Source organism: Triturus cristatus, chromosome 2_1 (assembly GCF_964204655.1).
Source record: "Triturus cristatus chromosome 2_1, aTriCri1.1, whole genome shotgun sequence".
Classification (NCBI taxonomy): domain Eukaryota; kingdom Metazoa; phylum Chordata; class Amphibia; order Caudata; family Salamandridae; genus Triturus; species Triturus cristatus.
Genome location: NC_140581.1, coordinates 124,229,890 through 124,246,010, shown reverse-complemented (window position 1 = coordinate 124,246,010; position 16,121 = coordinate 124,229,890). Strand labels below are relative to the sequence as shown.

General features: G+C 46.1%; 1 protein-coding gene across 6 annotated transcripts in view; it reads right to left on the bottom strand.

The window, feature by feature from the left end:
- Positions 1–16,121, bottom strand: part of UBAP2 (ubiquitin associated protein 2) — a 1,669,217-nt gene that overhangs the window by 885,365 nt on the left and 767,731 nt on the right. For all 6 annotated transcript variants that reach the window (XM_085628825.1, XM_085628795.1, XM_085628777.1 and 3 more), the window contains exon 13: positions 14,168–14,445. In XM_085628825.1, coding sequence (XP_085484951.1) covers positions 14,168–14,445 — 278 coding nt within the window. The remainder of the gene's footprint in view (positions 1–14,167; positions 14,446–16,121) is intronic.

Genomic DNA, 16,121 nt, shown 5'->3' with positions numbered 1-16,121 from the left:
TGCGGAGTTGGAGGGCTTTGGGGTAGCCGAACCAGAAGGCAGGGCGTCGTAAGCGTCTCGGTGCAGACTGGGGGCGCGGGTTGGTACGGAGCATGCTTTTTAACATGTTGGCTTGGGAGTCAGGGCAAAGAGGGGACTGTACTTACAGTACGTTGTCCATCCTGGTCGGAGCCCTCCTCCGAAACAAAAATGAGATCCTGCTCTTCCTCGGTCCCTATTGCGTCACCGGCTTCTTCAGATTCAGGTCCGAAGAGGTATGGAATGGAGTCTGTGCGTTGGCTCTGCATGTTGCATCGTTGAGCCAGACGGTCACGCAGCATCTTCTTGGAACGGAAAGCTTAACACGCGTCGCAGTCCTGTTCTTTGTGTTCTGGTGACAAACACAGGTTGCACACTTCGTGTGAATCGGTGCGTTGGTATTTCGCGTGGCACAGAGCGCAGTATTTAAACTGAGTTCGTTCCAACGACTGCAAGTCGGATGGAGGCGGTTAGGCCAGACGGCCTACCACGAGCTTTCCGATCTAAAGAGGTGTTGGACCTGGCCCCTTTGGCAGGTTCACCCCTATACATTTTGCATTTATCCTGGCCTTTTTCCCTATGTAGTGTTAGTGGTTTTAGGCCTCTAGGCACTTTAGCACTGTGTCCCAGTGTAAAGTGTGTGCGCTCTGTGTTACATCTAGTGAGACTGGCCTGCCCTCCCATAGGAATGCATGGGAGATATGTGTGTCCATGGTAGTTCCTGATGTGAGAGGAGTGCAGGGGCGAGTTTGGTATGTGCGAACTCATGAGAATAAATGCTGCGCAATGGTGTGCGCAGATTTATTGTGACTGGTGGTGAAGTGCCACTTTTAGAAGTTGGCATTTCTGTGTGCTGGGTGATGTGAATTGCATGTCTGGCTTGTGATTGACAGGAGCTGAGAGGCCTGGGGAATTCCAGGAGCCAGGGTGAGTCTGCCCGGTGGTGAATGGAGAGATCTGCATGTAGATGGGAGGGAGGAGTTGCAACTGGGACCTGAATAGGGCTGGGCCTTCCCTCCACAATGCTGGCTCCACCTCCTGTGGTACGTCTGATGTCCCTGGCCTGTCCTGTGAATAGAGAGGGGAGCTGAGCAAAACAAAGTGCTCCAGAACCAGTTGTATCTGGTTCTCCCCTCGCCCTACAGTTTTAGACAAAGGATTTAACTGTATAAATAAGGAGCTGTGACCCCAAGTAAATGTTCTTGTTTGTGGACTTGAATCTACCAGGGGCGTGCTGCTGCTGGGGCTCAGGGGAAGGCTTGCCTCCCTGGGCCCTGCCCTGCCCCTGGATGCCTGGAGGACTGCTTCTTGGGACCCTTCTGCCTTGCTGGGACTCCAGGACTTCTTGGACTTGGTGTTTTTATCCCTAGCGCCTGGGAGCGCTTTATCTTACTTTGCCCTCTATTGGTAGGAGGAACCTCGGTGCCTTGCCCTTGCAGCGCTGGGCTGCGATTGTCTTTAAGGGAACCCTCAGCATAGGGATTCCCCCGTCATGCGAATTTAACTGCGGGTGCCCACCCCGCTTATGTGCTCGCTAGCGGGTGCTCACCCCGCTTATGTGATTATTTTTATGCTCGGGTGCCCACCCCACGACTTTGCCGTAATTAAAGTGGGTGCCCACCCCGCTGCCTATTTTTTTTTTACAGAGTGAGCCTACCCCTCATTTGCCACTGCCGAGATTGCCGCTGCAGTCTCGCCGCGGCCGCCCCGGAAGTCAGGCAAGTCTGCCTGTGACGGGGGCGGGGTCGCTGAAGGACCGGAAGACGGAGGCCGCAGCCTGGAGCCTCGCTAGGCTCCACTCTGGAAGTCCCGGTCCCGAGACGGGGGACCGGGTGAAGTATGGCGCATGAAGAAGGCGGGGCTCCCTTGATGAGAGAGAGCACTGCAAGCGCCGCAGCCTGATTCCTGCGGAGGGGGCACGAGGCACATTGCCGGTGCCCCCCCCCCCCCCCCCACACACGATGAGGAGCCTTTCCCCGCCAAGAGCCGGAAAGCTGAGACGGCTGGCGGGGGAGGGGGGGGGGGGAAGGGCATATGTCTGCAGACCGGTGCAAACTTATTCTTAGAGCCCGTGCGCGGCTCCAACGCTATGGGGGCATTAATTAACTATAGAGCCCCGTGTGGCTCCAACGCTGGTTGCAAGTTCTTTTTGTCGGGCAGATTTGTTTTGAGCGCCAGTGTGCTCCAACGAGAGGGGCATGATGATCTTCAGAGTCCGTGCGTGGCTCCAACGCTTGGGCAGAATTAGTTTAGAGCCCCGTGTGGCCCCACCATGTGCATATTTATTTAAAGCGCCAGTGCGCTCCACAGTGCTTGGGGGCAAGCTCTTCTTCTTTAGTGGCGCATAGTTATTTCAGGAGCCCGTGCGCTCCATGGAGACATGGTTATTCTCAGAGCCAGCTGGCTCTAATGTTGGGCACATTTGATTTCAAGGGTCAGTGAGAGCCAATGCCGTATTTTAACTTTCACACCTGCCCAGCAAGTAGTGGGCAGCTGCACCGTTTAGGTCTTTCATTTTAGAGGACATGCTGAATTCAGGAGTGAGACGCACTCCTTTGCCCCCATCTTTGCCTACACAGCTGCGCAGTACTTGGTGCCAGCTGCTACGTTTAGACCTGCGCAAAGTGCGCACCCTTGACTGTCGCTGCATTAGCAGCAGCCCTGACTTTAGGACAGAGGGCAGGTGAGCCCCTCTGGGATGTCCAATTGGCCAGGGGGATTATTAGGTTTATAGGGCACCAGGCCCTACTGTAATTTTGGGTGCTAGGAAATGTGGTTCCTGTAAAATGATTTACGCACCCGTGTTGATACCTCTCAATGTGTTTTATGGTTATGAGGTTGGTTCACATATTATGGTTTATGCTAGTGAGATTTATTCCCTAATGTAGTTATACTTAGGAGGTCAGGGTCTAATGCGTTTAGACGTGTGAGGTGAGTGCCTCATGTGGTTATGATGGTGAGGTTGGCGCAGAATGTAATTCGCGCCTGATGTGATGCTGTGCATAATGTAGTTTGTTACAGGCCGATGCTAAGTACAGTGATTACCAGTAGTCACTGGTTGTGTTCTATGTTTATGATAAATTCTACATTTACTAAGTTCACTTTGTGATGGTACTGACAGTGGTCCAGTTGGCCCTGTCAGGTGTAAATAATCCCCTGTAAATATGACCTAGTGCCATTGGCACCATGTATAATATGTGCTTACTATTCTAAGGTGTTATGATAATACAAAGGCTATTTTTGATATAACCTTGTGTGGAGTTCCTTTTGTGGTGTGCCTGGGATGTTGTTGCTGTGTGCGTGCGCAAATGCTTTACACATTGCCTCCGGGATAAGCCTGACTGCTCGTGCCAAGCTACCAAGGGGGTGAGAGCAGGGGTTATCTTTGGCGTGCAACTTCCTTGCCCTGACTAGAGTGGCGGTTTCTGCCTGGCTTTGGCACACGCCTCAGCCAACCAAAAATCCCATTTCTAACAAGAGGGTTTTTTTTCAAAACAAACACGAAACACGAAGAATCGAGTACACAATCGGAAATAATACAGTCATGGGTGAGTCGTCTACTCATCGAGGGAAACCGAAGGATCTGTCTCGAAGCGGAGCGGAGCGAGTAACATCCGAACCCGATGGCGGAAAAAAACAATCTGAAGATGGAGTTGACCATGCGCACCTTCACCGAAAGGAGGGGTCACCTCATTATCATAAAAATTACTTTATTAGATTAATACAAGTTAATCATAAATGTATGTACACATCACTGTTAAAAATGTTAAAAGAAGCAATTCATCAGTATCAGTCAAATGATTTCCTGGGTTTGAGACACATACATAAAAAAGAGGCAAAACTAACAGGTTAGCGGATCAGGCAATACGTAAAAAATACAGAGCCAAACGACATTGTCTCAAATTGTGCTTACGTAAAAACGGAATTAAAAACTTTTTCCGTTGGTTACAATAAAATGTACAGAAAAAAAGATGTGCAAATCAGACTGTCGCAAAGTGTCATCACATGGGCAACACGGGTGATCATTCGAAGAAAAGATACCAGCAGGGTGGCCCAACATGCAAGGGATATAATGGCGCCGAAACCTTAGGAAAATAAACATGTGCCGTGGGACTGTTACAAAGTCCAGATATGGGGATATCCCCTCAACCTGCAATGGCCCTTTAATATATTCTCTAACGGTAGGTTTATTACGCTGTACATTCAATCTCCCTTCTTTAGCAGCGATCATAACACAGGTCTTTAGTACTTGTTTCGAGACAGAGCCACATTTTTCTGGCGATTCAAATAAGCTACCTAAATCAAGAGTGTATAAAGTATCTTTCACATACTTTAGCAATAAAATGTTCTCCTTGAGCTCAAGGGATAGGAAATCCTGTATTATTTGTTGGGTCAATGACAATGTGTCTCTACGTCAAACTGAGTGCCATAAGAGAATGGGAGCAACATTTATCCAATCAATTATATAAGGGGTCACCTACCTCGTGACTACTAAGACTTCTTCGAAGAAAAAAAAAGTGCAAACATCCGGGCCCAACACTAGATGACGAACTATGCACAAGCATGAAATCTACAGCTCAAATGTCTCGAACATATAGATATCTGGGAACCCAAAATCCTACTGAAATTTGATTGGCTGCCAACATTTTAACCAGGAAGTGTTAGCAGCCATCTTGGGACTCTGATTGGGACATCGCCACCTCCACGGGTGATTCAATTATTTAAAGTTAATTAAGATAGGGGTGTTGCATGGCCCTACGGCAGCCCTGGGGACCGCCACTTTCCTGGGGCAAATACAAAAAAAGGAATGAAGGGGAGCCTCTCCCGTATCCTATTGGCCCTAGGGGACCACAACTCCCCAGGGCTGGCTACTGCAATGTCATTAGGGCTCTTTTGACATCTAAAGTGTGTAATACCCTTTCTGCAACAGAGTCTAGTTGCTGGGGTAAAAAAAGGTAAGTCAATGGATTGATTATTATGAAGATTGGAAACTTTGTGTTGTAGGGGAGGTAGGAAGGCTATCACTGCTAGGTCAACACCTTGCAGCTCTAGGTCAGATATGGAGACCCTTATGTTTGGAATCTCATATCCCGTGAATTGTGAGGTCTAGGAGATGTGCACCCCCATCTATTAGGGAAGTATCTGCTGCTAGAATTATTTGTGGAACTGCGTCTGGGAGTGATGTGTGCGGCTGTCTACCAACACTTAAATTATGAAGCTGACCCAGTGACTACGTCCATTGATGAGATAGACATTCCTGCAGAGGTCTCATGTGTAGTCTGGCATGTGGAACTATTGAAATATAAGATGCCGTCATGCCTAGAAGTTGCAGAAATGTTCTGGCTGGGTGTTGACTCCCTGTTTGAAACAGTTGAATTAATGTTGCTATGCTCTTTATTCTGTTTGCATTTGGGGGATGCTAATACTGAATGTGTGTTTGGCATTGCCCCTGTAGGGTCGTTTGACGGCTGGTTGTATATGTGACTTTTGTAGGTCGATGGTAAATCCAAGTTGATGTAGTAAGGTTAGGGTTTGTTGAGTATTCTGTTTGCCAAGGCTGAGGCTGTTTGCGTTTATTAGCCAGACGTCCAAGTATGGAAAGACATGAATGTTTTGTCTGCACAGATGTGCTGCTAGCACTGCTAGACACTTTGCGAATACACTTGGTGCAGTGGTAATCTCGAAAGGAAGAACTTTAAATTGATAATGGTTATTCTAAATTGGAAACTGGAGCTATGTTCTGTGTGCGGGATGAATAGGTATATGGAAGTAGGCGTCCCTTAGATCGAAGGAAGACATGAAGTCTCATTTTTGTAACAAGGAATGATCTCTTGAAGTGTGACCATATGGAAGTGTTCTGATATGATGTAATTATTTAGTGCTCTGAGATCGAGAATGGGTCACAGTGACCCATGCTTTTTAGGAATAAATAAGTATAGTGAATACATTCCTGTTACCTTAAACTGTTTTTGAACTGGTTCTCTTGCTCCTTATTGTAATAGAGCTGTTATTTCTTGTTGTCAGAGAATTTAATGTTGAATGGACAGTTTGTGTTTGTGAGGTGAAATATTTGGAGGAGTCGTAATGAGCTCTGGACAGTAACCTTGTTGGATAATATCCAACACCCATTGATCTGTTGTAATTGATTTCCCAGTGGTGAGAAATTGTTGAAGATGACTCCTGACATCGGATAAGTGGTCTGGGGGAATGATAAAGAAGTCATTGTTTGTTATTGGTGTTTGAGAAACATGTATTGTTCCCTCGGCCTCTTCCTTTAAAATGTTTTCCTTTATAAGAACCTCTGTAAAAGGTTTTTTGGTAAGAGGTTTGACCATGGGTTTTGTATGCTACCCCAATGCTGTCCGACGTGGCAGCTCTTTCACCTTGTTTGTAATTGGGCCTACGAAAGGAACCACAGTATGCGCTCGTCTGTAGAGACACTATTGATTTTACGACCTGTGTCCTTTTTCATTTTCTCAAGGGCTGCATCCACTTGAGGTCCAAAAAGACTTTTCTTATCAAAAGGAAGATTTAGAATAGTTTGTTGTACCTCAGGTTTGAATCCTGACACACGTTGCTATGCATACCTACGTAAGAAGATGCTGGAATTTAAACCTCTGGAAGCCATGTCAGATGCATCTAAAGCACATTTGATGGAATTAATGGTAATAAGTTTTCCCTTATAAACAATTTCCTGTCCCCTTTTCCTGTGCTCTTCAGGGAGGTGTTGGAGGAGCCCCTCCATTTCATCCCAGTGGGCTCCATCATATCTTGCTAATAGTGCTTGGCTATTGGCTAAACACAAATGATTAGCTGCTTGAGCAGTAACTGTCCGGGATCGTGGTCCGCACGCCTGCCTAGCCTACAACCCTCATAAGGCCATGGGATATGGGGAGGAGTCGCGTCCATAAAAGGATGCAACGCACACAGGAAGCTGTGCGTAATTCCAGTAAACGAGTCCGTCGTTTATTCCCATTCTTTCCTGCCGGGAAGGAATCAGTCTGTTCTACGTGTTTTCCCGCAGCTTCGAGACAACCTTGTTCCCGGCAGCCTCTCTGCGGACGGTGCCGACTTCAAGCACTCAGGAAGCTGGCGGCTTTCCCGATCTCAAGACGCAGCTGGTTTTCCCCGCATTAGAAGACCGCCGTCATCTGCACCTCGGCCAGGGGGACTTCGCCTGATGCCAGTTAAGTACCTCTGCTCTCAGTCCGGAGGGGCGAGCAGCGCAGGTGCCGCTGGTATTTAGAGACCAGCCCCCGGTCAAAGACCTTTAGACCGGAGCGGCGCTCCGATTCATATTACCCCAACCTCAGTGATCCGGACAGAGGGCTCCGAGGCAGGAGCGCTGCTGTTGCCTGTCAGCAAAAGGGGAACTCGTTAATTCTGTTGCTCTTTTCGGTTTGGAGTTTTCCTTGGGGCGGTGAATAAACCGCGGGATAAGGAACAGCTGTTCGGCAAGGGGGGTTGCCCTATCGGACCAGGGCTTCCACATGAGACAGTAACGTGAGGGGTCCCCCATATGGATATTGTATGATTTAGTACTTTCATCGTTTAGGGAGGAACACCACGACTTGGTAATCTACCCGCAGTCCTTGAATTGTGCGGAGTTGCATTGTGGGAAACCCTTCAGCCCCAGCTATCTCTTTCACTCAGTTGGGTGGGGGTTTTCCCTCAGAGGCTCTAGAGACACACAGTGGTTGGCTGGTGTGTTGACTTCTGGGTAATGTTTGTCTGCATACAGGTATGATGGAATACGGTTGCTAACAGGAGAGACAAGGATAGTAAGCGCCTGGTGGCCAGCATTAGGCGTCGTTCTTCCTAGTGAGAATTAATGAGACTAGCGTTGCAGGTCTCTATTATATTTCTGGTGTACTTTCTTTTACAGGTTCTACTCCCCGCTGTTCCCTTCCTACCCTTCCCTCGCTTGATCGCTCTAACCCTCCATGCAATAACTGCTGGAGTTGGAGATATCAAGAGGTGGATACCCTATAGCATCACACGAATCCTGAGGAGTACTAGACTGGGGACGGAAGCGTAACAGTAACATGTTTCCCAGAAGCATCTATTATTTTAGATTATTTCTCTGGAGGTGGTGCGTCTCCTGAAGTTTGGGAGTTATCCCTCTTCCTTGCATTTGAGACTACCAAAGAGTCTAAGGTTAACTGACCTTAAATAAAAGTAGGATCTGATGGTGCTGCCTTATAATTTTTGTCAATGTGTAGTGTTATGATTCTAGCTTTGACAGGGACTTTAAAAATGTCTGTGTGACATGTCATGCCTTTAAGGAGTGGTAAATATTGTGAAGCCGCTTTGTGCATTAGACAAAGTTTCAAAAAGAAAATCCTCCTCTACTGTATCTTCATATAGGGGGACCCGGTGGAAAGTTGCTCCCAGTGCTATTAAATCCTGATATGCAGAAGCATCATCAGGTGGTGATGGTCCTGTGGGATAGTAGATCAGGGTCTGTCTCCCCATGTGGTTCAATGTCAGCCATCCCTAACATCCCCTGGGTGTATGTTTTGTGGAATATTCCCATCATCCTCTACAATTGGAGAGTGAGGAGATATGTAACCTGCTTCAGACAAATGTGAAGTGAGGTGGAGTAAATGGTGGAGGTGGTGTTTCTGGGGTGGGTGAAGGTGGAATAGGGATGTGCAATGAGCTAATGGCAGCATCCTCTCTTTCTTTAGAGGCTGAATAGGAATGTCCAAAGCCTCTTCAAAAGATAACTTCTTAGAGGAGTGAGGTTTTACTGGTTGAAGTACTATTCTATTAGTTTTTGGTCTGAAAACTAAGCATTTTAGTGTTCGAAGCTTTGATTTAGTGGGAGCTGTGGTCGGATCCGAAATGGACTGTTTGTTTCGGTGCGAAGACTGAAGAGGTGGGGGCCGATGCTGCAGGCCCAATTTTCGGATAGGAGACGGAGGGTGTGGCTACTGAATCAGTTTTTCAGTGCGCGCCATGGCTTTTTTGCAGTGGAGGACTGTGAGCAGTCTTTTTGGTTGAAGCCGATGCTTTGGATCAGGGGTATAGGTACTTACTGTCTGATGCTCCTGTGCCAGTTGGAGAGGTCGAGTCGTCATCGGATAGTGTCTCTGAATCGGAATCATAGATCGATAGTGATTACTCTTGTGGTGCTGAAGCTTCTTCATCTTCAACTTGTTGTCAACCAAACAATGTCCGGTACATAGTCAACTTGCTTGCGCTGCATTTCTTAGCGTCAAGCACGTCGATCTCTAAGTCTCTTTTTGGATCTAAAAGACTTGCAGGCCACACAGTTTTCCTCTCGATCGGGTGAGACACATAAGATGCAACCGGTTGTTGGTCGGTATGAGGATACTTGAAGTGACAATTTAGACAAAAATGGAACAGAGTGTGTTCCACTAGAAGGTTATTCTCCGAAGGTAGAGGACGTGGTGAAAAGGAGGCCCATCCAGGCATGGGCCGAGGAATCAAGTCAAAGACCCGATACTCAGAAGGGTGATCGCTCGGATGCAAATAAACTACGCGATCAAGACAATACCATAGAGTGGGGTTCTACAAGAGTACTGAAGGGAGCCTGATGGAGTCTCGAATCGGAGCGCAGGAGGTTATATTCGAACCAATCAGCAGCAAAAAAAAAAAATATGAAGATAGCGTTGATGGCCCTGTGCAGAATTACAAAGAGGAAGAGTCGCACAGCCCAATCATTAATCATTCGAGCCCAATACTGGATGGCAGACTTATGCAAAGCATGTGTTTCTACAGCACACATGCCTCAAACAGACAATTTTCAATGTCAGAAGTCTGAAGAGACAACTGTGCGGCGGTCAAAGAGGGGCACATCAAAAAAGTGAGAAAGTTCAAGTCCTACTGTGGCATCACAAATGGTTTTGGCAGAAACAATTGAGGCAAACCTCTCAAAAATATCACCACAATAGGAAATTTAAATTGAGAAAGGATGACCTGCCAACCACAAAAAAGCTAAAAGTGTCCGTAAGGAGATGCCAACTGTGCAGCCCCAGGTGCAGTACCCTGCCCTGCTGTTAAAGATCCTCTTGAAACAGTAGCTTGATCTGACGGCAAATGTCCCTACCCACCAGTACCAAGTACCACACACTTCTGGTCAAACTTGTTCTACTACTATTAATTTGGCCCAGTAGTTAATGATGATATTCTGAACGCTCTGCGTAACTGCCAATCGTGATCCGCTAAGCGTTGGCAACGGAGTTTGTCCACCCTGGCGTTTAGCGATTCCACCGGGTGGCTTAACACCAAAAAGCAGTCTTGGTGGCCCAGCCACTTACAGAGCCACAGCTCTTCCTGGCATAGGACTGAGGACCCCCACCCTGCTGGCTGCAGTACGACATGGTGGTGGTTCTGCCCAAGACTATCTACATAAGCCTGCCTCTGATTGTGGGGAGGAAGGCCTTTGATGCCAAATTAAATGCCCTAAACTCCAATTAACTGAGTCTAGGCTTCTGCTCCCAACCAGTCCCAAATAGCCTTCCCATTCCAACAGGGATGTGTCCGTGGCCACTGTCTGCCCTGGTTATGGTAAAGAGAGGGGCCTGCCAGTGACCCACTTCCATTTTTTGCAGTCAACTTCCAAATCTTGATCCATTCCAACAGTATCCCTGATGATGTGCCCTCTGAAACTTGGAGCCACTGAAGAACCCGCATGTGCCACCTAGTATATTCAGCCAGCAGGATGTAGGAGGCACTCCCTGTCAGCAGCACTGAGATCCAGGACCGAGGCTGAAACATCAGTATCAGGATGTGAATGTCTTGCACCCTCCGCTTCAGGGGGAAATGTACAAAACGGTACTGTATACAGAATAGCTCAGATGAACGGGAGAGTCTTTGAAGGAATCAGTAGTGACTTTGCTACATTGATAGAGAAAAGGCAACGATGTAAGGTGGTTTGGCACTGTCTGGAGCTGGTGGACGACTGCCAGGTCGAGTCTGCCTTCAGTAGCCAGTTATTTAGGTAGAAGACGACTGGTACCCCAGAAGGTGTGCTGTGACCTTCACAATCACTTTTGTGAACACCCATGGGGCACTCATAAGGAAAAAAGAAAGCACTGCAAACTGAAAATGCTCCTGTGATCCTGCAGGATGACAATCTAGAAATAAGAGTCCTGCAGGTTCACCACCACCATCCAGTCTCCAGAATCTAGGGTAGGCATGACCTGATCTACCCTGAGCATCTTCAATGTGTCCTTCCAAATGAAAGCGTGGAGAGAATGAAGACCTAAATTAGGACGAATGCTACATCCTGCTTCAGGACAAGTAAGTAGCGGGTGTAACACCCAGCATATACTTCCAAGGAAAAAAACCCTCTCTATGGTCCCCGTGGCCAATGAGGCTGCAAGGCAGAAAGATGGTCCTCAGTCATCCTCCCTGATGTTGGTGGAAGGTGGAGCAGAGCAGAAAGAAATTGTAGGACGTAGTGCTGATGTGCAATTTCGAGCACCTACTTTGTCCGAAGTGATGGCCTAACAACCCTTGAGGGAATATCTGATTCTGCCTCCGACACGGTGACTGTGTGCCAGCACTGATACACCAAAGCGGTTTTGTAACTGCCAATGCATGAGGGGTGTGGAAAGGGCTGCAAGTTGACACTGCTGCCCTGGTGTGATCTCTGGTAACTACGACATTTGCCACAAAAGAGCTGAAAGGCCTGCTGCAGGATCTGGAGATAGTGAGACTGAAAACCTGAGCATAGCCACTGAAAGAGCACAAAATGTTGGTTTAATTGTCTGGTGGGAGCAAACAGGCCCAAGGAACAAGCTGTGGCCATACACCCCTAAAACTATTCCAGGGTCAAATGCGCTTTCTTGCCAAAAAAGTGAGCGCAATCAAACAGCATGACCATCAGGGATGCTTGAACATCCGAGGACAAACCCACAGACCTCATCCAGGCGTGGCGCCGAAGTGCTACACTTGCGCCCATCACTGGACCGTAGCAGTCAGTCGTGTCCAAGCCACAGCATATTACAAGTCTCCCTACATAATGACCATCCTGAATAGCTTGAGTAATGGGCACATGAAGGTCATCCACATCTGGTAAAAATTGTGCCACCATGTCCCAAAGGGAATGGGAGTGGAAGCCTAGAAAGCTGGTAGCATTCACTGACCTCAGAGTAAGGTTCAAAGGAGAAAATCAGTTTACCAAATGCCTATATTCTTTTCAATTCACGATCGGTGGAGTGGTAGGAAAAGTGTTGGGATTGGCTTTTATAATGAACACCTATATCACCAATCTCTGGTGTCAAATGTGAGAAAGGATAGGCCACCTAGTGCAGGAGGATGGTGATAAGCGGCCTGCCCATTACCAACTGCACCCAAACATTGCTTTACCCAAGCGGCCAAAAGTATATCAAAGAGGGCCTCAATAAATGACAATCAAAGTGGCAATCAAGGCTCTGTAAGAGCCTGACCAAGTTGAAACACCTAAGCCAACACACTTTCATAGTGGTGAGCTGCAGGTCTAAAACTTCTGCCTCTGTTCACATAACCACTAAGGAGGTGCTTTCCTTTGTAGCAGGACCAGATATACAAATACTTGGACAAGTATCCAGACCACAAGCACCTTTGAGTTATTCATACCCGTTTTTCCAATTATATCGTGTGATATAACTATCCCCTTCATTATATCTGTTGTTCTTTAAGTTAGTGCTGAAAAGGATTGTATAAAGTGGGGTTGTACCACGTGGTAATGGCAAGGTGTTGCAATATATAGGATTGTCAATTGACTGCATACCGGTGTGAGCCAGGTGCTATTTCTGTCAAGGAGGATTCTGCATGGAGTCTGATAACACAATGGGGAGCAAATTGCCTTCCAGCACTGATGTAAGTGCTAAGTCAGCCACCGCAGGGGGTGGCAACAGCACCGTTGTCAGCAAATTCAAGGAGCACAGACTGTGTCAAGGGAAGACCTGTCAGCAAAAGTCCAACTGGAGGCCCAAAGGCACAGCACAGGAACCAGTAAGTCTTTGACCACGAGGATTCCTGGAGTTGGACTGGGACCTTTTTTTCAGCTTCAACCAGTGGTGTCTTCTTGTGTTCGGTGATGTAAATTTTGCGATGGTGGTCCCGTATGGCCACCAGATTCATCTGGGAGCATTCATCGCAGGACCTAGAATCTTTTCGACCCCAGGCACCAAACATACATCATGGGGGTCAGTCATAGAAACCTCTTTGCGATGGTCCCTACTTGGTTAAAAGCCTGTTGTCTTAAGAGGTAACTTTTTGATTACACCCTAATAAAGTTTGATGTAAAGTTCACCCTGAAGTCAAAGGAGAAACTTCGGATATACATCTGAAGGTTCAGAAAGAAAAGAACAGACGCCCACACGTGTGGGTAGATTTTATATGCCAGCTCATAGGAGTATTATTTTAAAGTTTCCGGATCTAGCATGACATCTAGGGAATATTCACACGATGCGGAATCTGAAGTTAGAAGTATCAATCAAAAGGGGCCATTTTATTAACATTTTGTTTTCAAATCGTTTATCGTGATGTAGAGAGTTACATATGTCAACGAAGGGCTCATGCAAATGCAGTTTTGTGATCCACTGTAAGATTTTGGTAATCCTCTCTACGGTCTAGAATCGTTGCGCACTTCACCGGAGAAAGACTACAATCCTTTTGTCCTAAACGGTCATACTTATATTCTCTTTAGTCACTTTCTCGCTTCAAGTTCCTTATTACAAATTAACATTGTTGACACACAAAGTCCTTTTCCTTCAACTTATTCACTTGGGTCAGGATGAACTTTACATTTAATTTCTTTTAAACATGACCCAATTAGGTCTGGCAAGTTCCAATGAGCCAGCAGTTCTCTTTGTAAATTTCTATTGTTGCGTGCTGCAAGTGAAATTGAATACATACACAATGTAGCCCCAATAAAGACAACATTCTTAGGACTTTCGTTTTCTGCATACCTTAATAAAGTTAATTCTTGAGCCCAAATAGAATCACCTGTAAACTAATCATGTTTATTTTCATAAAACCACCAAGTTCTTATCAAAACTAAACATTCAACCATGTCCATGATAAACATTATAACTGACTTTGCAGCTTCAAACTACACATCTTAGAGTTCTATATTGTCAAATTTAGTAGAATGAGTTTGAATACAGTAACTGCTTACTATGTTACTAACCTTTGAAGCAGGCGCAATCCTTCGCTTCTGAGGTTTCATCTGTTTCTGCTGTTGCGTTTGCTGGACAGACATTGCTTGGTTATCTAGAGTCATGCTGGGAAGCTGCAATATCTTGCTAATCGCCGCTGAGCTATCGACTGGTGACGGTTCTCTAAGCTTCAATTGCGACGAAAAGGATTCCAGTCCAGGAGGAGGAGCAGGAACTTGTTGCACTTGGTGTTGCTGTCGTTGAGTCAGCTGGCTCAATACAGGCGATGGTTCAGGTTGGGATTTAAAGTCTGCAATAGTTAGAAGGAGGAAAATCAGAATGTGTTTAGACACCAAATGTCAACCAGATAACATGCATATGATCACTTTATGTATTTAATTTGCTCAATGTAGTAACTGCTTAGAGCCAAAGACCATGGGACACTAAGGCGAGGCTCAGTGAAGAAAAACTAAAGCATGCAATAATAGGCTCACATTGTAAAATTCAGGTTCGAATTTTACACAGCGGAGGAGTGGCTACATGATGTACAAAATAGAGCTGGTCTTACAATAGAACAAAAAAGTCTATATTGAATTTAAAAACAATGCACAGGAAATGAAACCTAAAGCAACACTTCATAATACAAATAGGCCAAAATTGAGTTTGTATGAAACTGAGGAAAGTGAAAGAAAGCTGTAAGGGAGATGGGGAAATAGAAAAGGTGGCAAAGTCTGAGAAGCAGTGTTAGGTATATCAGCATGATATAAGAGATAAAGATGCAAAATTGCCAATTAAATAAGGGTCAAGAGAACAGTGGGGGAATCGAAGGAGGGACAGATTGCAAGTGTATCACAGAGCTAGATGCAAAGAAGACTAAGTAAAAGGTGTTTCAGGTTTCTATAGGACACCATGTACAGTCAGGAAGATGAGGCTCTTGGAGCAAATTTGAGATTTTAGTGTCATCCTAAGAAAGGTTACGTCCCCACCACTAAAAAAAAAAACGGATTGCCTCCCTTGAGAATCTTTGGCATTTCATGCTGTGTTCAGGTGGCCATTGAGGCTCTGTACTATTGAACATTTGAGTCACAATTCAAGTCAATGGAGTCCTGTAACCAGTTAAGCACCCAAATGACCGCTTAAATTAATGTTTTGGACAACTAGCAAAATTTGCAGCAGTGGCACATGTGCAAGTTATAGTGGCATCAAGTAACCACTAGTCGAGTTAATATAACTTCAACATGTTATCGCTCTGGAATCATATGGGCTATAATTATTCAAATTGTTGTATATTCTTTAGATGTTCTAGCCAACCAATGGGACGGGAACCTATTAAGATTTGGAGCAATAGAGGCTACAGGAACAACGCACCCGGTGGGCCCAGAGAGCGCTAAAAACAAACATGGGTAATATTTTCAACTTTTTATGGAGCTGGAGCGGCTCCCTTACTCACCCAGTGAACATCTCTTCTTGGCATGTAAAGCTGTAGATTCACATGCTTTGCATACTCCTACCATCTAGTGTTGGGTCCGGATGTTTGTAGTTTGTTTTTCTTCGAAGAAGTCTTTTCCAGTAACGAGGTAGGCGGTGACTCCTTTTGGCAATAGTACACATGGGCATCGACTCCATTGTTAGATTGTTATCCCCCAGAGAGTGAGAATTGAGTTAGTAAGAGTAGAATAGAGATGTCCATGCTTATGTATGTATACTAAAGAGAGAACTGCAGCAGCTACAGGTACCTGGGGAGGTGGGTGGGCGCATGTGAATCTACAGCTGTACATGCCAAGAACAGAAGTTTACTGGGTAAGTAACATTATCCGTTCGAGGCATGTGAGCTTTACATCACATGCTTTGCATAGACTATATAGCAGTATTCTCCCAAAGCGGTGGATAACCTGTAGCTCCTGGAGTTGTCTGAAATAGTGTTGTAAGTACTGCTTGGCCCACATTAGCTTGTTGTCTCGCCAACACATCAACACAATAGTGTTT